General features: G+C 45.6%; 1 protein-coding gene across 1 annotated transcript in view; it reads right to left on the reverse strand.

The window, feature by feature from the left end:
• Positions 1–25,640, reverse strand: part of Prkce (protein kinase C epsilon) — a 607,312-nt gene that overhangs the window by 363,766 nt on the left and 217,906 nt on the right. Inside the window, exon 2 of the mRNA XM_045137520.1 lies at positions 9,829–9,895. Within this exon, the coding sequence (XP_044993455.1) occupies positions 9,829–9,895 (67 nt within the window). The remainder of the gene's footprint in view (positions 1–9,828; positions 9,896–25,640) is intronic.

A 25,640-nucleotide genomic window follows, 5' to 3' on the forward strand; every position in this document is an offset into this window, starting at 1 on the left:
TCACTAGTCAAACTAGCTCAGAGCCAGCAGAAAATACACATCCACACTCGCACAATGGCAGATGGGAAAGAGCCTCTCACAGTGAGCTGTTCTCTGAGCGCTCCTATTCAATCTTGTTTTTCATCTGCTAACGGTGGTCACTCGGTTTTGTTAACCAAAGGTGGTTCGTTTCATAGGAACCGCTGTGCATCGAGAGGCTATTTGGAAGGAAAGGTGGGGTTCTTAGCTTATTGCTCATTAAGCACTTGAGCAACATCTCTTTGTAACGTTAGAAACTCCTTGGCAGGGGCTTGGCATCCACTGCTTCTAAGCTATTTCCCCTCTTATCTAGGGCACGTGATTACTTCTAGGAAGAAACACTGATTCTATCAGGATGATGATGGAGCCTAAAATCTGGAGAGATCTGCTCCCTGGATCTGCATAATTGCTGTAACACATAGAGCTGCTGGGGGCATAAAAGGGAACAGAGGGCTGGAGAGGTGGCTTAGTGGTTAAGCGCTTGCCTGTGAAGCCTAAGGATGCCGGTTCGAGGCTCGATTCCCCAGGACCCACGGTAGCCAGATGCACAAGGGGGCGCATGAGTCTAGAGTTCATTTGCAGTGGCTGGTGGCCCTGGCGTGCCCATTCTCTCTCTCTCTCTCTCTCCCTCCCCCCCCCTCTCTCTGCCTCTTTCTCTCTGTCTGTTGCTCTCAAATAAATAAATAAAAATAAACAAAAAATTTAATAAAATAAAATAAAAGAGAACAGATAAAAATCATATATATATGATTTTATCTGTAAATATATATATTTATATATAAATATATATAATCTGTAAATATATATATTTCTGGACTCCATGTACTGCTAGAAAATCTGATTCATCCATGAATGTCTAAGGAGTCCGTGGGGTAAGTATGACCAGAGTTCTATTGCCTAATGGACAGCACACCCAGGGTCAGTGCTCTGTAGCTGGGAGTGGCTTTGACGTCTCCTGTGTGAGAACTAATGCGTACTATTAGAAACTGGGCACCTAGTGAGTGCAGGAGGAGAGTTATATGAGTGTCTAGGTTTCACTTGGGAACACCTTAGGAAGGTTGGGGAGCTGTAACTCGCTGGTAGGCCACTCAGCTAACATGCATATGACCCTGGATTTGAAATCCAGCACTGGAAAAATGAGATGAGAAGGAATAAAAAGGAGAGAAAGAAGATGAAGAGGAAAGGAGGAGAAAAAAGAAGCGAGAAGGCTGAGGACTGTAGAACTGGTTATCATAAGACGCTATGTGAGTGCTAAGGGGAAAAGAGAAAATACAGGGCTGGAGAGATGGCTTAGTGGTTAAGCGCTTGCCTGTGAAGCCTAAGGACCCCAGTTCGAGGCTTGGTTCCCCAGGTCCCACATTAGCCAGATGCACAAGGGGGCGCACGCGTCTGGAGTTCATTCGCAGAGGCTGGAAGCCCTGGCGCGCCCATTCCCTCTCTCTCCCTCTATCTGTCTTTCTCTCTGTGTCTGTCGCTCTCAAATAAAAAAAAAAATTTAAAAAAAAAGAGAAAATACAAAAATATGCCACTGGGATAGGATAGGGTGAGGGTGTAGTTTGCCTGTCTTAGACTTGACCAGTGCCATAGTTGTAACAAGTATCAACCCTCTGCCCTGTACTTGATCAAGCTTGACTTGGAACATTCGTCTTCCTTGGGTGTTGGGGGGAGGGGGGGCGGGTAGACCTTGACCGTGAAGTTATACCCAGAACCATTGCTTTCAACCTTCATACCTAGATTAATCATTTATGACATTTCATTTTCTTGCGTGCATAGCATGACAATTCCTGCCGATGGCACTGATAACCATCTCTGTTTGGGTGCTCCTGGAGAGTACACAGTTCATCTGTCTAATCCATCCTGTCTGTCCAGCCATCCTGAAAAGCAAAGACCTCAAAGTTGTCTTGGATAATGAGTCCCCCTGCTCAGAATGGCCTCTTCCCTCCCTCCCTGACCCGACAGCCTATCACCCTCTCTTTTCCAGTTCCAGCCTTGCCCTTCCCTTGAAGTTTCTCTGGGTTATCATAGTTCCAATGTACTCCCTAGTGACCCCAGTTGAGGAATCCATGTGGTAATGGCTTGCGCTGTTTTCTAATGCTTTCTTCCCTGCAAGGCTTGCATTCTGGGTATAATTGCAAGCTCCTTGAAAGCCAAGGGTCACGTTTTGATTCTTGTGAATGTCTTCCCTCACTTTCCACTTCCCTCTCCCATTTCCCATCCTCCCAATACAGCAATATGACAAGCTGGACACATCTTTTGAAGCATTCGGGTGACTAGTGCTCATTTGAATGAATGATTCTTTTTTTAATTCTCTGATAACCAGGTGCTCCTAGGTTTAAAAATATGCAATTTAGTAGAGGCATAATTCTTTTTCTAATTTTTTTATGTTTAGCTATTTATTTGAAAGTGACAGAGAAAGAGGCTGAGAGAGAGAGAGAAAGAAAGAGAACAGGCACACCAGGGCCTCTAGCCACTGCAAACAAACTCCAGACGCGTGCGCCCCCTTGTGCATTTGGCTCATGTGGGTCCTGGGGAACCGAGCCTCAAACCGGTGCCCTTAGGCTTCACAGGCAAGCACTTAACCACTAAGCCATCTCTCCAGCCCAAGAGGCATAATTCTTAAGAAGTGATGCTTCAGAAGGACTGGGAAGTCCTTCTGTCAAGCTGAAGGACACTATCTAGATATGTTCTGCCACTGGCTGAGGCTGAATGTCTACCTTGAAATCATGCCTGCTATAGATGCAAGACTCCAACATCTCTAACCATGGTAACAGGTCGGTCAGAAAGATCACTGTCATGCCACTATCTGTGTTAGGTTTAGTTTCTTTTTCGTTTGTTTGTTTGTTTTTATTTATTATTTATTTAAGAGTGACAGAGAGAGGGAGAGGGACACAGAAAGAGAGGGAGAATGGGCACGCCAGGGCTTCCAGCCACTATAAATGAACTCCAGATGCGTACACCCCCTTGTGCGTCTGGCTAACATGGGTCCTGGGAATTCAGCCTCGAACCGGGGTCCTTAGGCTTCACAAGCAAGTACTCAACCACTGAGCCATCTCTCCAGCCCAGGTTTAGTTTATTTTTTAAAAAAAATTATTTATTTATTTGAGAGAGAAAGAGGCAGATAGAAAGACAGTGAGAGAATGGGCATGCCAGAGTTTTCAGCTGCTGCAAACAAACTCCAGACGCATGTGCCACCTTGCACATCTGGCTTATTTAGGTCCTGGGGAATCAAACCTGGGTCCTTTGACTTTGCAGGCAAGCACTTTAACAGCTAAGCCATCCCTCCAGCCCTTAGGTTGAGTTGCAAAGCAAGACCTGCTAATGGATTCATATTACAGAGAACCTTTGGATTAAGAGCTAAGAACTTGAGCTTTATATTTCTATACAAAGTTTTTGTAATAAAAGAACTGAAATAGCAAGAACATCAGGAGGTTATTTTCATAGTGGCAAAGTCATTACCATAGTTCTGACTTGGAGCAGAAGCCTGGAATGTGGACCTGAGCTCTGGACCCAGCGGTTCCTCATAACCAGCCCCATGGCTTAAAGCCCATCACTTGCACTGTGAGTGCAATATGGAGGAGAGCTGTCAGACACCCCATAAAGTAAAAATCCTCTGTATATATACCCTATCTCTCCAGATCCAAGCAATGCTGGTTTATCACATCTGTCCAGAAAAAGGTTGTAAAGAAGAGTTAATAAGATGTCTAAGCTATCCCTGCAGAAAGGTTACAGGATTTGATGGATTCTGCCTGAGCAAGAGAGATTTAATAACTGTATTCAAATAGATGATGGACTGGGCTGGAGGGATGGCTTAGCAGTTCAGGCATTTGCCTGCAAAGCCAGAGGACCCAGGTTCAATTCCCCAGGACCCACGTTAGCCAGATGCACAAGGGGGCGCACGGGTCTGGAGTTCGTTTGCGGTGGCTGGAGGCCCTGGCGCGCCCATTCTCTCTCTCTCTCTTCCTCTTCCTCTGTCAAATAAATAAATAAATAAAATTAAAAATAGATGATGGGCTTTCACCCAGGGCCAGTGAGAACATGAGGCCCACGTGTTGTAAGTCTTCACTGAGCAGTGATGGGAGGACCCAGGCTCTTACAAGGAGAAACCGCTGACATCAAAGCCCTCAGGACAGAAATGAGTGGTGCAGAGATGCAGAGAATGTCTGTCTGGACACTACTTCATTTGGGGACGGGTGGAGAGAAAATGTGACGATGGGGCCAAACTGTGGCTGGGTCTGAACCATGCAGCAAGCAATCCCAGCCCATACCATGTACGATGCTCTTTAAATTGCCTCTTTGCTGCCTTACCCTGCTATTGACCATGGCGAGCATGCATATCCAGAGTCAGAAATGTGCCCTCAGATGGTGTTGCCCGAATAACCCTGCCTGCTGCTTCCAGGGTGACTGTAGAACCATCCCTGCCCTTGAGTCTCTAAGCTCTGGATATTTACTGAGTGTCTCTTATATGCAAGTCTCTGTTTTATATATCTTACGTGACAGCGAGAAAAGAGGAGAAAGAGAGGGAGAGAGAGAGAGAGAGAGAGAGAGAGAGAGAGAGAGAGAGAATGGGTGCGCCAGGGCCTCCAGCCACTGCAAACGAACTCCAGACGCGTGCGCCCCCTTGTGCAGCTGGCTTAACATGGGTCCTGGGGAATCAGACCTGGGTCCCTTGGCTTTGTAGGCAAATGCCTTAACTGCTAAGCCATCCCTCCAGCCCCCAAGGCCTTGTTTGTAAAGCAACACAGGTTTATCATAGGTTTACTTCAGCCTGGATTAGGCTTATTTGAATGACAAGAATGGAATCTCTTAAAAAAAAAAAAGTCAAAATACAATTTCATAGCACATGTCTTCATCTTATAGGGGAGAAATCGGAATCTCTAAGCTACTAAGCTTAATAGCTAATAGCTAGGATCTAAATCCGGTTCTGATTAACTCCTAAGGCTGTGGTCTTTCTGGAGGGGAGACTGAACACTTTCAGCAGAATGTGACCGCAGAATAGGGGGGGCAGAGGTAGGTCCTGCCTGTTCTGTGCCTCTCATCCCTATTTGCACAACCCCCCCAGAAACTTGCTAGACCATATCATTTGTGACATTTGTTAAAAGCATTCTAATTGTGTTGCAAACCCTGTATGCTATTGGAGAAACAGCTTCTTTCCCCCCTGATTTTATTTTTATTTCTTTATTTGAGAGAGAGAGAGAGAGAGAGAGAGAGAGAGAGAGAGAGAGAGAGAGAGAGAATAGGCACACCAGGGCCTCCAGTCACTGCAAACGAACTCTAGATGCATGTGTCACCATGTGCGTCTGGCTTATGTGGGACCTAGAGAATCAAACCTGGGTCCTTAGGCTTGGCAGGCAAAGGCCTTAACCGCTGAGCCATCTCTCCAGCGTCCGAGAAACGGTTTTGTGAGGCCTACTTCATGCTCCTTCCATCGTCCGCTTAGACTCTGAAGAACTCTGCATGAAAAGCACTGTCCCTAGAAGAAGTCAAGTGAAGACCTTCCAGGTCCCAAGTCAGGCCCTGATCATCACCCGCCCAGAGGCCTATAAATAACGGTGCATTGCCACATTCTGTGAAGAATAAGAACTTGTAAATGAACTATAAGAAAGGCAGAAATAATAACTAGTATACATAGTAAGAGACAAAATCATTTGCGCACCAGAGAACTAGCCTGCTGTTTATGGTTCTGTAACCTGGGCCAGTTACGCTTTCACTGAATTACGTGATGAGCCCATGGAGCCCTGATACCTATGAAGAAAGCTTACCGAAGAGACACTCAGGTCGGGGTTCACACAAGTACAACCGCATGATATCGGTGAAGCATGGAAGATCCTACCTGCCCCCCAAAGTCCACTGCTTCCAGTTCCTTTTACCTGCTGTAGATATTAGCCAGTGAGCTCTGACAGATTCAACTTGAAGCAGAGCATAAGATCACATGGTTGGAAAGGGCCTTAACTGTTATCTGATCTGACCCTTAACATCTGGGCTTAGGTTCCAGGGTTTAAGCTGAGGCACACGCACCAGTCAGATCCCATTACAGTGAACCGCACAGGACATGGAAGTGGTGGAATTGTATTAGACAGTTGGAAATCTTATTACAGCCTGCTCCAGCCGATGTAGATGCCCAGGCCTTCTAACAGCATGTCAGCAAGGGAAAAAAGAGTCTTTTGGCACATGCGGGAAGAAAGGGAAGTGTATACACATGCTCTCACATTCTCACTCCCACACCTCTCTCTGCGCTCTTTGGAATTTGCATATGTTGTAAAGTGTGTGCAATGTCTGTAAATCTGTTCCTTCCAGGCTGGAGAGATGGCTTAGCGGTTAAGCGCTTGCCTGTGAAGCCTAAGGACCCCGGTTCGAGGCTCGGTTCCCCAGGTCCCACGTTAGCCAGATGCACAAGGGGGCGCACGCGTCTGGAGTTCGTTTGCAGAGGCTGGAAGCCCTGGCGCGCCCATTCTCTCTCTCTCCCTCTATCTGTCTTTCTCTCTGTGTCTGTCGCTCTCAAATAAATAAATAAAAAAATTTAAAAAAAAGAAAGAAAGGGACTTGGGGGCTGGAGCGATGGCTTAGCAGTTCGGGTGTTTGCCTGCAAAGCCAAAGGACCCAGGTTCGATTCCCCAGGACCCACGTTAGCCAGATGCACAAGGGGGCGCATGCATCTGGAGTTCGTTTGTAGTGGCTGAAGACCTTGGTGCACCCACTCTCTCCCTCTCCCTCTTTCTCTGTCAAATAAATAAATATCAATCAGTAAATAAAAATAAAATATTAAATAAAAAAGGAAAGGGATTTGGACAAGAGTTAGTCTATGAACAAGCGTCTAACAGGCTGTAAATACAGCAAGAAGCTGTGACAACTGAGTTTCACTGGACTTTTCCATGTGGCCTGGGGAACAAATGTCGTTTCCCATTCTCTGGGTTCTCCTTTTACCCTTGTGGCCCTGACAAAACCATCTCCATATTGGAGTCCTCACAGCCAAGGAAAAGCACCGAGGGAACAGATGGGTATGAAATAAATGTGGGACTTCCAAAATCTCTCCACCACCCACAGAAGGGATCCCGAGTCCAGGAACAGCAAGGGGGGAAAAAATAAAAGAGTAGAAAAATGTCTTCTTTTCTTCAGAGCAACACATGCTAGCACTTTACAGATCCTGGCAGGTGTCAGCGTTTCTAAAGTAAACTCTATTTTCTTTAGATGAAAGAGATTAAAAAAATAGACTCAGAATTTAACCCAATGAAAATTGCTTTGGCTATTCATATGCAATAAACCATAGAAGCAAAAAAGGGAAAAAATATCAATTGCTTCTGATTTATTTATTCATTCATTGTCCATCTCCTTTCCCCTCTAATATAAAAAATATATATACCCTTTATAATTTTGCAAGCTGTTAATCTTTTCAAGGAAAAGAAAATAATCCAAGCCTGCCATTGGTGGCCCAGGAAATACATGTTTAATTAAGGCTATAAAAAGGAAAAAAAAATAAATTGATTTTTGTCTACATAATGTTTTGCCAGAATCTACAATCAGGATGCCATTGTAAAACCTCAAATCTACTGCATTCAAATCACATATTATGTTAAAAATGTTTAAAGCAACTATAGCACTTCACTTCATTTTTTTTATTTTTTTTGTTCATTATTTATTTATTTATTGGAGAGCAATAGACACAGAGAGAAAGGGAGAGAGAGAGAGAGAGAGAGAGAGGGAAGGAGGGAGAGAATGGGTGTGCCAGGGCTTCCAACCACCGCAAACGAACCCCAGATGTGTGTGCCCCCCTTGTGCATCTGGCTAATGTGGGTCCTGGGGAATCAAGCCTCGAACCAAGGTCCTTAGGCTTCACAGGCAAGCGCTTAACCACTAAGCCATTTCTCCAGCCCATTCACTTCATTTTTTTTGTTTTTGTTATGTTGCTCAGACTGGCCTTAAATTCCTGAGCTCAAGTAATCCTCCTGCCTCAGCCTCCTGATAGGACCGCAGGCAACTTGGGTAGGAGGTGCACTGGTGCTGGTTTTTACTTTACTTTAGACCTTTTAAAACAAAATTCATACTAAATATTTTAAAACCCCTAACTCTTCTACAACAGATTCTATTTTGGGATGTTCTGTGCTGAGAACAGAGAAAGGAAATTGGAAATGTCAAAATGTAAGTGCAATAAAAAAAAAAAAAAAAAACAGCCACTGTAAGAAGCCAATTTTGAAAAGATGCTTAAAGCTTCAAACCTATGCCAAACCACCGGGACCCATTCAGAGAGGCTCAGCTCAGGTGTGGTCCCCCGTAGACACACATTTATTTGTCACTCTGAACACCTGTTGAGATTGGGTGGCAAATAAGTCAAAGGGAATTGCCAGGCACCGTTAGAAAGTGAATCATTTTGACTGGAGCCTCTGAACTTGTTTACGTAATCCTGCCTCCCTTCACAGCCTTCACCTAGAGACTGTGTGGGGATGTGACTTGATGCTGTGTGGCCCCTCGGTATTCTGGCCTGGTGAGACACCAGGCTTCCCACCCAGGAAGGATGAAAGAAGGGATTGCCCATCTTGCCCAGAAAGAATGCAGACCCTCCAAGTACCTGTTTTTTTTTTTTTTTTTGGTCGTGTTGCCAAAAGGAAGCATTTATGGTCTCCCACTCTCTCTGCCATATCATTAAAACCAAAGGTGCTGTCCCCATGGCCACAGACAGGGAGAAAGATGTTTCCAATGACTCCATTTCCATTCTGGTCCACAGCCCTATCTAGCACTTAAGGGTGCCATGATTACCCTAGTCCTCACTAGACAAGGGTGCATTATCTTGCCTTCCTTCTATTCTGATTACTCAGTCTTCTCCAGGCTCATACCCTTTTTACCTTTATGGAGTATTAAGTGAAGAAAAACCATCAAAAGAGCAGAATGTAAAAAAAGAGAAAGAGAGATAAGCCGGGCGTGGTGGCTCATGCCTTTAATTCCAGCACTTGGGAGGCACAGGTAGGAGGATCACTGAGAGTTTAAGGCCACCCTAAGACTACATAGTTAATTCCAGGTCAGCCTGGATCAGAGTGAGACCCTACCTCAAAAAAACAAAAAAAGAAAGAAAAGAAAAGAAGAGAGAAGAAAAATGCAACCATCAAAGAAAATCTGTGGGCTAGAGAGATGGCTTAGAGGTTAAGCGCTTGCCTGTGAAGCCTAAGGACCCCAGTTCGAGGCTCGATTCCCCAGGACCCACGTTAGCCAGATGCACAAGGGGGCGCATGCGTCTAGAGTTCATTTGCAGTGGCCAGAGGCCCTGGCGCGCCCATTCTCTCTCCCTACCTGCCTCTTTCTCTCTCTGTCTGTTGCTCTCAAATAAATAAAAGTACCAAAAAAAATAAATCTGTATGTTGTCAGATCAACCAATGCGTGAAGCAGGGGTTTCCTCCCCCAACTAATTCTTCTTAAGAGAAAATCTTGTGCCGTGGAACTAAATGGCAAAAACCAAAAAAACTGTAAATGCTCTATATGAGTATGATTCGGAAGGCTAACCTCTGGTTTGTTTCATTTCTGAATACCGTTAGACCAACTGGTTTTACTTCCTCCTCAACACACACAAACACACACACACACACACACACGCACATTTCCAGGGTTCTGTGTTACTGGCCTAACTTGACAAGTCAGAGACATCTTGCCTCTAGTCTCCCAGAAACAGACGGCTGATCCCTTTTGGCACACAGACATTACATCTTCAAAATGCATTCTCCTTTTTAAAGTAGGCCGACTGATTAAATGTCACTATGATAATGACCCAGCCAAAAAGAGAAGGGAGAGACAGAGAAGACAGAGGTTCCACAGTCCACGTTCTCCTACCTTCTTCGCCCGATGACCCTGAGAGATCAATGATCACATACACTTTTCCTTCTGGCTCCAGATCAATCTGTAATTAAGAAAATGACAGTGACTCTGTTAGTACGTTGCGTGGGCGGCCCCAGAGTTCCACGTCTCAACCCAAGCTGCTGGCGCCTGGAGTCACGGCTCCATGCATTCCCCCGCCCGCAGCAAAGTGAGTTAGGAACGCAGGTGGATCAACTGCCATCTAACTGCGTCCCTCCCGGGTGCAGGGTTTATACCCGTGGTCTAAGCTGGGAGTGATTTTTCTCCACAAGGGATGCTTGGTAAATGTCTAGAGCCATTTTTGATTGTCATAACCGACAGAGGGCGTGCCACAACTGGTATCCAAAGGGTAGAGAGACCAGGCAAGCTACAGGGCCCAGTGCAATCTCCACAACAAAGAAGCATTCTGCCCACCAGATCAACTGTATAAAAGCTAGAGAGTTGGGCTGGAGAGATGGCTTAGCGGTTAAGCGCTTGCCTGAGAAGCCTAAGGACCCCGGTTCAAGGCTCAAGTCCCCAGGTCCCACGTTAGCCAGATGCACAAGGGGGCGCACGCGTCTGGAGTTCGTTTGCAGTGACTGGAGGCCCTGGCGCATCCATTCTCTCCCTCTCTGTCACTTATAAATAATTTTTTTAAAAAAAGCTGGAGAGTCATGTGTCACCCCATTTGCTCAGATAAGGAAACTATGGTTAAGGCTCCAAGGTAAGTGACAACAAGGAGATTCAATGTCGAGATCATTCAGTAAAAAGAAACTCGTGGTCTTTATTCCATGCGCCTGCGTCCAGGGAAAATGAGAGAAACCTAAGGCCTCATTCCTGCTCTCAGAGTGACTTAGAATCTCAGGAGGGACAAAAACCACAAAGAAAAACAAGTGGATACCATATCAAAGAACCCTAAAACCAGGGCACAGCAAGAGAAAAGATGGCATTCTGAGGGAAAGAAACAACAAAAGCAAAAGCTGCAAAGTACACTGTGCAAGATACAGGGACCCGACCCCGATGCCCAGGTTGCGTGTCAGCTGCCCCACGTGCCAGCCTCCGGCAGGATTGCCAAGAGAGCCAGCACTGCCGGCCGTCTACCATTGAACTTGTCCGCCCCACCACACATCCAGGTAAGTACTTCTGCTATAAAGAACCAGGCTGGTAGAATCACGCATCCGGGCAGAAATCAAAAGGCTGGGTATTTTTGAAGTTAAGACATCTTTTTTAAAAAAAAAATTTGTTCATTTTTTAAATTTATTATTTATTTGAGAGTGACAGAAAGAGAGAGAGAGAGCACGCAAACGAACTCCAGATGCGTGCACCCCCTTATGCATCTGGCTTACGTGGGTCCTGGGGAATCAAGCCTCGAACCGGGGTTCGTAGGCTTCACAGGCAAGGGCTTAACCGCTAAGCCATCTCTCCAGCCCAAAGTTAAGACACATTTACAGAAAACTGGTTCTCCATAACACAGTAGTAACCTCAGAAACCCTGGGTCTCTGAGTCCCGCCCGTATTAGCCTCTCCCGCCCCCATGATTCCATCTGTCTATACAGAACTCTAATTGGCTTCAAGTGTCAGGCTGTCTCCCCAAAAAGCTGTGTATTTCTTCAGAACAAGAACCATTATCCCCCTTACTTTAATTTTTTTTTTTTTCATTTTCCCCAGCAAAGCGCAGATGCACTTTTAGTAAGTCACTCTTACGAAGAGGCAATCTGGCGGACACTGTCTGATCCGATCCTTCAAGGTCAATGGCAATTATGGCTTCCTCTCTGAAGCTTTTCCAGATACTCCCCACCAGGATTTGTCAATGCCTCATTTGTGTCCCCCACAGCACACCAAATGAGCCCTGATCGTGGCTCCCAACAAACCGCAGCCCACCATCCATTCACCACATGTCCATCTTCAACTCATTTCTGATGGTCAGAAAACACCCAGGAGGGGCTGGAGAGATGGCTTTAGCGGTCAAGGCACTTGCCTGCAAAGCCAAGGGACCCAGGTTCAATTCCCCAGGACCCACATAAGCCCGATGCCCAAGGTGGTGTGTGTGTCTGGAGTTTGTTTACAGTGGATGCATGATCTAGTATGCCTGTTTCTTCCTCTCTCTCCCCCCGCCCCTCTGCCTCTTTCTCTCTCTCCAATATATAAATTTAAAAAAAAGAAAGCACCCAACCCACATTTGTGGAGGTGGGAAAAAGCTCAAATTCAAGACTTCTGGAGCCCTTCAAACCTCCCTCCCCACAAATGTGATCTTGACTAAATTGGCATTTAAACCAAAGGACAAGGAAATCCAAGATGGCTGCCACTTAGAAGAGCTCATGGTGCAGAGGAGCTCAACATGAAATAATGTTCTCCAGGTCACCCCCACTTTCCCCTCTACTCTTCTCAGGGTATAAGTCTCGGGGTGGGGGCAGGGGGGAGAAGCACTGCATTCCAGATTTAGCCTCTCATGGCTGAGAGCATTAACTGTTTCCCTCAGTTTTTACAGTTTTCATCAAAGGTGGTCATCCATGCTTCATGGAAGAGGCCACTTGGAGAAAGTAGGTACTCAGTTGGAACAGAGAATGAGGGGCTACGGTAAGCAGACCTGTACTGCCACCAGGGACCCCACAAGATCCGCTCAACTAGGTGTGGGATCTAGCTAGGAACCAAGTGCCAAACTGGGGATCTGTTCTGTCTCAAGTATTCACGATTTCAAGTTAACTTTTAGGTTAAAGAAAAATTTCAGGGGCTGGAGAGATGGCTTAGCAGTTAAAGTGCTTGCCCGCAAAGTCTAAGGGCCCAGGTTCGATTTTCCAGTACCCACATAAAGCCAAGTGCACAAGGTGGCATGTCTGGAGTTCATTTACAGTGACTAGAGGCCCTGGTGTGCCCATTCTCTCTCTCTCTCTCTCTCTCTCTCTCTCTCTCTCTCTCTCTCTCTGTCTGTCTCTCTCTCTCTCTCTTTCAAATAAATAAATAAAATGGTTTTTTAAAAATAAAACAAAATTTATTTTATTTTTTTTTTTTTTTTGGTTTTTCAAGATAGGGTCCCACTCTAGGCCAGGCTAACCTGGAATTCACAATGTAGTCTCAGGGTGGCCTTGAACTCATGGTGATCCTCCTACCTCTGCCTCCCAAGTGCTGGGATCAAAGGCATGTGCCACCATGCCTGGCTGAAAGAAATGAATATTTAACTTAAAAGGTTCTCAGAGCTCTCACCCCTAATAGTGACCTCACTACAAGTATAAGCCTGCCCCTACAGGGAATTACCAACAGGAAAACTGGCCAACAGCTGAACAGAGCCAAACTAGAATTCTCTCCCAGCCAAAGTTCAAACTGATCAGGGACTCTCTGGCCCCCAAGCACGGAATTCAAATAATGTATGCCTTCTAGAGATTAGATCATCCCCACTAAACCAACCCCCAAAGAAACACTTTCTCATATCCTCCAAGTCAAAGATTTCCCACGACTGTGGACTTTATTGGCAGAGCACAATGTTATCAGGACAGCAAAAGAATGAGATGGGCAGCCAGGCAGATCCGAAGGCAGGCGTCGAGCCCAGATATCTGTGCAAAAGGGGAGCGAGGCCTCGTGGCAGAGAGGAGAGAGGTCATTGACGATAAACCGCATTAGGATATGAACGTTCAAGATAGCGATCAGAAACCATTTTAGCACCCACTGCTGCCTGAACCACTGGCGAGCTGCGTTTCCCAACAGAAGAACAGAAATGAAGCTATTAAAACATGCCAAAAGCAGCAACGAGCCGGGCAGGCAGAGCAGGTGGCTGCAAAATGCTGCCTAAGCCTCAGTCAGCTGAGCGACAGTCTTCCCAGTGTGGTGGGACTTCAGCGCTGGTGACCGGCAGGGTCGCAAGGGGACAGGGAGCGGTGAGACTTCACGGCCAAATTCCTGTCGTCACGCATTCTGCCCATGGATACATGGCCCAGATAATGAAGCAACGAGGGTACCCAGCCATGCATGACCCTGGAAGCTGTCACTGAGCAGTTATGCCAGGCAGCTGGCACTCCTTAGTAACAGAACAGCCACCTCTTCCTGGCTATTGCCAGGTTCTGAACCTTTACTATGCTGTAGGTTCCTTACTTTGCTTCTAGAGAGAGCCTTACGCATCAAATCTTGTGTGTGTGTCTGTGTGTGCGTGTGTGCGTGTGTGTGTGTTTTGTTTTTTTCAAGGTCTGGTCTCACTCTAGCCCAGGCTGACCTGGAATTCACTGTATAGTCTCAGGGTGGCCTCAAACCCTCAGCGATCCTCCTGCCTCTGCCTCCCAAGTGCTGGGTGTGCGCCCCAACGCCCGGCCACCAAATCTTTTTAGACCTCTTCCCTCCCCTTGACAGAGATCCTACCTACTTTCTCTTGGCTCTTTGACCTTCAGCCTCCTTCAGAGGGCAATGCCTTTGTGTATATATCCTTTAGCCAAGTAGCCAAACGGTGGGACATATGACCACACAGCCTTTGGTGTCAGACAAGGCCTGAATTCTAGTTTTGTCCCTTGCCCACTGAATGATCTCAATGATTTCCTCCCCGTGAGCCTTAGCTTCTTCTGTGAAATGGGTCAGGAAGTCCATGACATAGATGGGCGTGCAGGGAAAGCCCTTGGGACTCAGAAGATACGTGATGTGTGGAAGACAGAAGTGACTGGGTAGGTGACCCAAAGCCAGAAGCCATCCTCCTTAAGCTTGACACAGAGCCAGCCACTAGTCATGTACCATGTGAGCTATTGTGAGGATCAGTGAGATGAAGATGATGATGATGATGAAGATGAAGGGATTAGCATGTGTCTAACACAAAAGGTTCATTGTTGGTACTATTATTAAAACGCCAAGCCCGGGCTAGAGAGATGGCTTAATAGTTTAAGGCGCTTGCCCGCAAAGCCTAAGGACCCATGTTCAACTCTCCAGATCCCACGTAAGCCAGACACACAAAGGTGAGGCAAGCGCAAGGTCACACATGTCCACTAGGTGGCGCACACATCTGGCGTTTGACTGCAGTGGCTGTATGGCCTGGCGTGCTCATTCTCTCTCTCTCTCTCTTCCTCTCTCCCTCTCTATGCCTCTCTCTCTCAATTAAATAAATAAATAAAAATATTTAAAAAAAAAAAAAAGACCCACAAGAACTTCTTTTGGGTGTTCCTGACCATTTTCAAAGCTGTTCTTCACATGTCTGACTTTTTACGATACCACAAGTAAAAAAGCTTAATTGGACCTGTAACCCCGGCACCCGATTCTAGCCAGGGCTACGTAGAAAGATCCTGTCTAAGAAAATTAATGGCTAGTGGTGTAGCTCTGTGATAGAGTGCTTGCCTTAGATGGGCAAGGCTCTGGGTTCAATCCCCACTGCTGCAATCAAACAAACAAACAAACAAACAAACAAACAAACAAATAAATAAATAAATAAAAGTGGTGGCTAAGGAAGGTAAGTAGCAAATATAACTCACAGGGTGCCAGTGAGGGCACCCATGCTACAGAACTCCATGGCTACCAGTACCCTTTGTATAGGGAACACGTCTCCCGTAGATGGGCAGCCCAGGGAAATCAGACAGAACCCCAAATTGCACCCTCACCTCCTGACTCTCAGCCCAGCTTCACTACCAGCACCCAACACCCACCCACTCACAAGGGACTCTGTGGTTTCACACAGTCACAAGGGATCCCACCGCCCAGGGGCCAGCAGCATGCTAATGTGCGATGGTCTGTCTCCACAATCCCACGGGTGTCTGCACGCCTGTGTTGGGGGTGGCCATGGGGTGGGGGCTCAGGGAGGAGGTGGTCTACAATTCACAGTCAAGCTTCCTCTTCACCACGGGCCAACTTTCACCTGAGACCCCCAGGCAAAACTCCCCCGAGACAGGCTGAGAGCCGTCCCCCCCACCTGGAGTTTCACTTCCCTTTGAAGTGTCTTCAGACCACAAGCTTAGAGGGGAAAGCTTGCCCTTACTCTGCACACTAGTCCCCAGGAAATTGTCTGTCTCCTTCTTTTACACTTGGACGAGGTTGAGAGTAAAACAGGAGGGAGAAGAAGAGCAATCTAGAAAGGACGATGGGCTGGGTGGTCTGGGCCCATAACCCTCAGCTACTTGGGAAGGTGAGGTATGAGGCTCTTAAGTTCAGGACCTTTGAGCATGAAGTTCAAAGCTGGCCTGGGGAACTTAGTGAGACTCTGACTCAAAATTAAAACAACAACAACAAAAAGAAAACATTAAAAAAAGCCGGGGTGTGGTGGCGCACGCCTTTAATCCCAGCACTTGGGAGGCAGAGGTAGGAGGATCACCGTGAGTTCAAGGCCATCCTGAGACTACATAGTGAATTCTAGTTCAGTCTGGGCTAGAGTGAGATCCTACCTCCAAAATAAATAAATAAATAAATAAATAAATAAATAAATAAATAAATAAATAAATGGAAGGAAGGAAGGAAGGAAGGAAGGAAGGAAGGAAGGAAGGAAGGAAGGAAGGAAGGAAGGAAGAAAGAAAACCATTTAAAGCATATGAGGGCTGGGGAGAGGGTTTAGCACTTAAAAGTACTGACTTGCAAAGCCTAAAGGCTTTCCTTTAATTCCCCAGGACCCATGTAAAGCCAGATGCACAACGTGGCACCTGGACTTCATTAGCAATAGCAAGAGTTCCAGGCATACCCATTCTCCCACTCTCCTCCTCTCACTTCAAATAAATAAAAACAATTTCAAAAAACAAAAAAAAAAAAGTTGCATGACGTGATGGCGCACGCCTTTAATCCCTGCAATCGGGAGGCAGAGGTAGGAGGATCACCGTGAGTTCGAGGCCACCCTGAGACTACAAAGTGAATTCCAGGTCAGCCTGGGCTAGAGCGAAACCCTACCTTGAAAAGCCAAAAAACAGAAAAAAATTCTTTTTTAAATAAAGTTGGGATTACAGCTCAGTGTTAGAGTGTTTGCCTATCACGTATAAAGCCCTAGATTCAATCCCCAATGCTGAGAGAAAAGAGGGATGGAGGGAGACTCACGCATTCTTTCCCAGAAACAAAGACCCGTGCCCAAGACCTTAACCCCTCATTGCGATCACTCTTCCATGCTGTGGGCACACTCACAGCCCCATAACTGCCTGGCATGGAAGCCAGAAAGGACAGAGGGCGTGGACACAGCGCATCCTCCCGGTGACAGCTGGTGGAGAGAAGTACAGCAATGGGCCCCGTGAAGCCACCGCTGAACTCTGATTTTTGCAGCAAGCACTGCCTAACAACACCCCATCTAGGAGGAAGAAGGCGACACACTCTACCAAGGCCACCTGTCACACGGTACTTCCACGGTTCTAAATCAGATCACGGGCTCCCACGGCTCTCACTCCCATTGTCTCCTTCTCCACCGCCTTTGGTTACAGTGTAAAGGTGTTAGCTGGCTTTTCGCACCCTTGCCACAGGCAACCCGTGGGAGGCAAGATTTGTGGGTCTGTGTGACACTCGGGATTGAAGCCAGGGCCTCCTGCAGGCTGGGTAAACGCTCTTCCGCTGAACTACACCCCACCGCCCCAGTCCTGATAGACGTTTGTTACTTGTTGCCTCAGCAAATTAAGGATCTTATTTTAAGTTACTTCAAGATATAAAACCCATGGCTCTGGGCTGGAGAGATGGCTTAGCGGTTAAGCGCTTGCCTGTGAAGCCTAAGGACCCCGGTTCGAGGCTCGGTTCCCCAGGTCCCACGTTAGCACAAGGGGGCGCACGTGTCTGGAGTTCGTTTGCAGTGGCTAGAGGCCCTGGCGCGCCCATTCTCTCTCTCTCCCTCTGTGTCTGTCGCTCTCAAATAAATAAATACAAAAAAAAATTAAAAAAAAAAAAAACCATGGCTCTGCACAGGTGAGGAATGCAGTTGCCTTACTTGGAAACCATCAATCTATATAGAAATATTCACAGCAGATTCCTCCCTTAAAAGCACCAAACAGGAACGGGGAGAGAGGGCTTAGTGGTTAAGGCACTTGCCCATGAAGCCTAAGGACCCATGTTCAACTCTCCACATCCCATGTAAGCCAGACGCTCAAAGGTGAGGCAAGTGCAAGGTCGCACGTGCCCACTAGTTGGCGCAAGCGTCTGGAGGTTGATTGCAGGGGCTGAGGCCCTGGTGCCCCAAATCTATGTCCGTTTCTCTGTTGCTCTCTCTAAAATAATAATAATAATAATAATAATAATTAATGAAAAAAAAAGCCCCAAACAACTCACCCTATAACAGGTTCATGAATAAGCAAGCCATTCTGTCTCCACAAAATAGGATATTGCTAAGCATTTAAAAAAAAAGGGGGGGGGAGGGCTGTGAGTGGTGGTGCAGTCCTTTAATCCCAGCACTCAGGAGGCAGAGGGAAGAGGATCACCACGAGTTCGAGACCACCCTGAGGCTACATAGTGCATTCCAGATCAGCCTGAGCTAGAGTGAGACCCAACCTCGAAAAAACAAAAAATAAAAATAAAAAATAAGAAGAAGGGATTACTATTACTCGCAACAACACGAATGTTGTGCCAGAGATGCCAGGCATCACATGTTCTATTTGCACAATGTCTTAGAACAAATAAAATAGCATTAATATAATATAATAATGTCTAGCGACAAGAAGCACAGGATGGCTTGCTGAAAAGTGGAGCCGCTCAGCGATTGAGCCCGTCTGAATTGTGCTGGTGACTATGAGAATATACGCCTTTAGTAGAGGGCATCGAGCTTACTCTTCGAATGGCTTCACTCAACTGTACGTAAGTTTCGCCTCAATGAAGTGTTGTTTTTTTCTTTTTAAAGAGGAAAAAGAAGCCCTCACTTCACATAAGGATTCCTACACAAGTTTCCTTTAAGTTACAAATCGTCTTCCCACTCTCAAGAGGATTTAAAATTTCATATTCCTTTTTTAAAATAAGACTCATTCAGAGTTTTTTTTTTTCCACAAGCACATCTGTCACACAACATAATGTACACCTACGTGTGTGGGCGCACACATTCACACACACCACCCCCGTGTGCAAGCATATTCACAGACACACAGCTGAGCCACTCTCTCCTGTCGTCTGTGATCAAAATACAATAATAGCAAAGAAAAGAAAACACCCAAAATGTCGGTTCAAGAGTCTATTGAATTACATAAGTTTCTCTGCATAAATCTCCATTTCCTCACAGATAAAACAAGCTAGTTATACAAATTGCTCTAGAATGATTTGTTTTTATTTTATTATTTTTTTTAATTTATTTTTATTTTTTGGTTTTTCAAGGTAGGGTCTTGCTCTAGCCCAGGCTGAGCTGGAATCCACTATGTAGTCTCAGGGTGGCCTCGAACTCATGGAGATCCTCCTACCTCTGCCTCCCCAGTGCTGGGATAAAAGGCGTGTACCACCACGCCCGGCTAGAATGCTTTTTAGTGACCTGAATATGTATGGAAAAGCTACAGACATCATGATCGCACATCATTTGGTAAGTCACTACACAAGTAAAAAGGATGAAAAGGGGTTGGAGAGATGGCTTAGCGGTTAAGGCATTTGCCTGCAAAGCCAAAGGACCCTGGTTCGCTTCCCCAGGACCCATATAATCCAAATAAATGCACAAGATGGTGCATGTGTCTAGAGTTCGTTTGCAGCAGCTAGAAGCCTTGGCACATCCATTCTCTCTCTCTCTTTCAAATAAATAAAAATAAATATATATATATTTTTTTGTTTTTTGTTTTTCAAGGTAGGGTCTTGCTCTAGCCCAGGCTGACCTAGAATTCACTAGGTAGTCTCAGGGAGGCCTCGAACTTATGGCGATCCTCCTACCTCTGCCTCCTGAGTGCTGGGATTAAAGGCATGTGCCACCACGCCCAGCTAAAAAAGAAAATATTAAAAAAATACATTATTTTTAAAAAAGAATGAAAAGGACCAAAATGTGCTGGTGGATATGGAATAACCCTGGAATATAAAAGGTGCAGGGAAGCAAGATTCAATCTGTGTACCATGCTGTGCTAACAGGTAAAACAAAGGAACACATGGGGGAAGTATCTATATACGCACTTGGCCTGGTCATTCTAAAGTGAAAAGTTCAATTCTACCACCCCGCCCTTTATAATTTGCATTTTAGCTTTGGCAGGGTCTCTCCCTGGGTGCATTCAGAAGGTGTGTGTTTTACATTTCCTGTTTCTCACACTTGGCCAACTCCGCCCAGTGGTGACGAATAAATTTAGGTGTTAAAGGTAGCCCCACCTGTGTTCAAATCTCAAAATTGCCTGTTACAAGCTGTGTGACATTTGTTTCGATTTCCTTATTTTTATTTTTATTTATTTATTTGAGAGAGGGAAAGACGGACAGTGAGAGAGAGAGCGTGCGCGCAAATGGGTGCTTCAGGGCCTCTAGACACTTTGCAAACGAACTCTAGATGCACGCACCACCTTGTGCGTCTTGTTTACGTGGGTCCTAGGGAATCAAACCGAGGTCCTTTTGGTCTTGCAGGCAAGCGCCTTAATGGCTAAACCATCTCTCCAGCCCTTGATTTCTTTTCTTTTTTAAAATATATTATTTATTTATTTGAGAGCGAGAAAGAGGCACAGTGAGAGAGAGAGAAAAAAATGGGTGTGCCAGGGTCTCTAGCCACTGTAAACAAACTCCAGATGCATGTGCCACCTTGGGCTTCTGGCTTTGCATGGGTCCTGGGGAACCAATCTTGGGGCAGCAGGCATTGCAGGCAAGCCATCTCTCCAGCTCTTGTTTTGATTTCTTCATATTATAAATGAAGAGTGTCACCGTAATATAGGAAGGATTCAAGGAGATTGTGAAGAGTTTGGAGCCGTGTATAGCACAAAGCTAACTGCCTACCAATGGTAGTTATTGGGTCTCACGTATTTCCCACTCACCCCCACTGCAGAAATACCCTCTTTTTTTTTTTTTCAATTTTTAAAAATTACTTATTTGAGGGCTGGAGAGATGGCTTAGCGGTTAAGCGCTTGCCTGTGAAGCCTAAGGACCACGGTTCGAGGCTCAGTTCCCCAGGTCCCACGTTAGCCAGATGCACAAGGGGGCGCACGCGTCTGGAGTTCATTTGCAGAGGCTGGAAGCCCTGGCACGCCCATTCTCTCTCTCTCCCTCTATCTGTCTTTCTCTCTGTCTATCACTCTCAAATAAATAAATAAATAAATAAATTTTTAAAAAATTATTTATTTGAGTGGCAGGGAGAGAAAGAGAGAGAAATAGGCAGGTAGAGACAATGGGCACACCAGGGCTCTAGCCGCTGTAAATTAATGCCAGACACATGTGCCCCCTTGTGCATCTGGCTTGCTTGGGTCCTGGAGAATCGAACCTGTGCCCTTTGTCTTTGCAGGCAAATGCTTTGACTGCTAAGCCATCCCTCCAGCCTCCCTCCACCCATACCTCAGGCTCAGGGGTAGAAATAACATATGCCCATCTTCTCACAACTGCAGAGGGGAAGCACAGGTTACTCTGAAACGCCAGGCCCAGTACCTAGAGCTCATGCTGCCTTACCTGTTACAGGGGTGCCTTCTCAGACACAAGGACAATGAAAGTCAAACTCCAGCCCTGCCCTCCCGGAGCTTGGAAATTGAAGGTACACCACAGTCAGGCAGCTGAGGTCTCAGACAGTGAGCGTGAATAAGATGCAGGCTGAGCCGGGCGTGGTGGCGCGCGCCTTTAATCCCAGCACTCGGGAGGCAGAGGGAGGAGGATCGCCGTGAGTTCGAGGCCACCCTGAGACTACATAGTGAATTCCAGGTCAGCCTGGACTAGAGTGAGACCCTACCTCAAAAAATCAATAATAATAAAAAATAAATAATTAATTAAAATATTTATAAAAAATAAAAGATGCAGGCTGCTCCACTTCAGGGAATCAGAGACCTTGGGGACATTCCCATATGGTGACGCTTCGGGTATCAAGTCTGATTCACCATCACTTTTCTTCATGCAGTTATGACCACTGAGCACACACACGCAAAAAAAAAAAAGTGCAGTTTCACAAAGCTCTCAGAAGCATGAAATTTAAGTCAGAAGCGACTTAGAAATGACCTGGTTCGAGCATGCAAAGAAATACAGAGTATGATTTTTTTTTGTTTTGTTTTTTTGAGGTAGGCTCTCACTCTAGCCCAAACTGACCTGGAATTCACTATGTAGTCTCAGGTGGCCTCGAACTCACAGCGATCCTCCTACCTCTGCCTCCCCAGTGCTGGAATTAAAGGCGTGCGCCACCATGGCCAGCATAGAGTATGATTTTCTTTCTCTTATCCACAAATTGGCCAAATGTCTATGTTATTTAATACTAAAGAATAACTAAAATGAATTATAGTGAGTGTTGAGGTTTTTGTTTTTATTTTTTTAAATCTTTCTGTGTGTGTAAGGGCATGTGTTTGCCACAGCATGTATGTGGAGGTCAGTGGATAATTTTGGTGTTAATGCTGTTGTTCCACGTTGTTTGAGGCAGGGTCTCTTTATTGTCCTGCGCACGCCAGGCTTGCTGGCTTGTGAGCTTCAAGAATTCTCTTGTCACCTGGGTGTGGTGGCATATGCCTTTAATCCCAGCACTCCGGAGGCAAAGGTAGGAGGATTGCCATAAATTCAAGGCCACCCTGAGAATACATAGTGAATTCCAGGCTAGCCTGGGCTAGAGTGAGACCCTACCTTAAAAAAAAAAAAAAGAATTCTCTTGTCTATGACCCCCATCTCACCCCAGAGGGTTACAGAATTGCTCTACTGCCTCTGGGTTACTTGGGCTCTGAGGTTCCATGCTTGCCCGGCAAACATTAAACTCACTGGGCCAAACCCCTGCCCCAACAGTCCCCAGAGAAAACCAATTTTAATAACCCTTATTTGCATTTTTCTCATGATCACTGTCATGCCCCTAGATAAAAGGTTGTGCCTCAATTTCCTGATTTCTTATTTTAGACATTCTTTCTTGCCTTGTGATAAATGAGAATTCAGTTCATTCACCACCTTCTCTTTCCCTTCCCACAAAATAATTAGGTGTCACAATTCTTGGTTCTTGTGCTAGGGATATGTAACAGTGCTGGAATAGTTGTCTGGTATGTGTGAAGTTCAGGGCCTGATTTACACACACACACACACACACTTCTATTCTTTTCAGCTGGGGGAAAAAAAGCTATCTAAAGTCTCAGTTCCTCATCCCATCAACCCTAAACAGCTGACAGAACCAGGGGACATTAATGCTTCATGATCCTCCATTCGAGCCCGCCTTCCCTTCCCTTCCCTTCCATCTCTGTCCACTAGTGTCTTTACTGCTGGACTCTCAAGGCTGAGTCCCATCCTTTGTGTGTACACTGGTTCTAAAAACTGGAAACTAATAGCATTTATATATTGTGGCTTTATAAACTGTAAGGTGTGTGTGTGCATGTGTGTGTGTGCGCGCGTGTGTTCTTATCCACAGTCCCAAAGTGACAATCCGTATCGCACTCAATGGACAATCTATCAAGTATTAAATTCAAATGGATTCCTCTTTCTTCACTCTACCAATTGCCTTTCATAAATCTTCAAATTTTCCAGAATGTACCTTTCTGGAGACTGGCCTCTGTGGCCTCTCTCCGCTGCCCGGCCACAGGACTTCAGATCTCTCCATCCCCTTGCTGGGGGCTGTTGCAGTCTGTATGCTTCCTTGCGCTGGCTTAGCCCCTTGTTTTTGTTTGCAACATACATTCTCATTGAAGTATTCATTACGAATAGGTAGATGGGGGCTGGAGAGACGGCTTAGCGGTTAAGGTGCTTGCCTGCGAAGCCTAAGGACCCTGGTTCGATTCTCCAGGTCCCACATAAGCCAGATGCACTCTCATCGATCCTTCAGCAGTAAGAAAGCTCCCTAGACAGACTGCCCATCAGGTACCAGTTTTCAGCTCACACCTCCCCTGGGGGGTGGGGAGCTAAGCAGTCTCCCAGCCTGGGGTGTTCTGCATCCTTTGCCCCTGTTCCAAAGAGGGGCTTCTGAGGGGCTCTAGTCAGTCTCATTGGAGACCATGTCCCCCACTCTCAGAAACACATTGAATAGCCTGATGGTGGGCTTTCTGGTCACTTGCGTGTTGATGGATCCGCACCATTTTTTTTTCCAGTATTACATGGAATCTTGCGTGGGCAAAGAAATGAGCACATTTGCTTCAAGACAACCTTGCACGGAAACTCCTAAGATACGCATGTCATCTGAAATGATATCACGCAGTGCTGGCGAAAGTGCAGGGAGAAAGAGATGCTTTTACACACTGCCGATGAACTATAAATGAGCACAAAATTAGTGAAGACTGCCTTGGCATTATGTAACAACGACAAAAATATCCTTTGACCTTGCAATTCCACTTAGGGATCATTCCCATATCACATATGCAAAAAAGATATAACTATAAGGATGATCACTAAGAGTAAGAAATTAGAAATTGTTGAATAGCAAAATATCTAGCAGATACAAATGATCAGAAATCTTACAATCATGAAAATGCTTTTCAGGCTATAGTTAGTAACACAGAAAACACTGTCACGATATGATATTGTTAAACTTTAGATTTTAAATATGTGTTAGATTTTGAAATTTTGAAATGTGTAGAGGGGACATATATATACAACAAATAAAGGCTATCTATAAAGGAGTGTCTATCTATAATGGGTGACTTTTAATTTTTATTTATTTATTTACTTGGTGGGGGGGGCAGGGAGGGAGAGAGAGAGTGGGCATGCCAGGACCTCCAGCCACTGCAAATAAAGTCCAGGTGCATATGCTATCTTGTGCATCTGGCTTATGTGGGTCGTAGAGACTCGAACTGGGGTCCTTTGGTTTTGCAGGCAAATGCCTGAACCGCCAAGCCCTCCAGCCCATGGGTGACTTTTTGTGTATATCTCAAGTTTCTAAACTTTCTACTTTTCTCCTAATTTCTACTAGAACTATTAGGTTAAAATCAAATAAATGTTCTTTTAAGAATATCATGTGAATCAATCCCCTCATTTGCTGTTAAGGAAACTGAGGCACAAAGAGGTTAAGCAACCCATCCAGGCACTGAAGCAAATTGCTCAAAGCTGACAGAAAGGCAAAGAGACCTCCTGTCAGCCTAATTTTCAGTTAAAGTACAAGTTAAAATGAGCCAAATTATTTAAATTTACATATTTCTACTAAAGTAGAAATGTCAAATGGTTAACAGCACATTGCCATCCTAATCACCAGCCAGGAGCGGCAAGTCACTGGGCATATTCCTTAGTTGGATATAGTTTGAGCACATTAAGGAAGAGCTTCAAATAAATAAATTGTGTTGGATTTTTTTTTGTGTGTGTGTGTGTGTGTGTGTGTGTGTGTGTGTGTGTGAGACGTGTGTTGTTGCAGTCAGGTTCACATTGCTGACAGAGATCACCTGACGAACAGCAGCTTGTTAAAAAAAAAAAGGTTTATTTTGGTTTACAAACTCGAGGGGAAGCTCCATAGTGGCAAGGAAAAACGATGGAATGAGCGGAGAGTGGACACCATTCCCTGGCCAACATAAGGTGGACAATAGCAACAGGAGAGTGTCCCAAAGACTGGCATGGGGAAATGGTTATAACACCCATGAGCCCGACCCCAGCAACACACCACCTCCAGGAAGCTTTAATTCCCAATTGCCATCAGCTGGGGAGACTAGCATTCAGAATACCTAAATTTGTTGGGGACACCAGAATCAAACCACCCCATGTGTGTTGGCTCGCATATGTGGGCATGTGTATGTTGGAAGTCAGAGATTAATATTGGGTGTCTTCTTCAATAGCTCTCCACCTTAGTTTTTTGTCCTACACTGAACCTAAAACTCATGAGTTTGGAGAGACTAGCTAGTAGTTTACCAGTGATCCTCCTATCCCCACCTCTTCCAGTGTTGGAATTATAGG

Source organism: Jaculus jaculus, chromosome 18, assembly GCF_020740685.1.
Source record: "Jaculus jaculus isolate mJacJac1 chromosome 18, mJacJac1.mat.Y.cur, whole genome shotgun sequence".
NCBI classification, from domain to species: Eukaryota; Metazoa; Chordata; class Mammalia; order Rodentia; family Dipodidae; genus Jaculus; species Jaculus jaculus.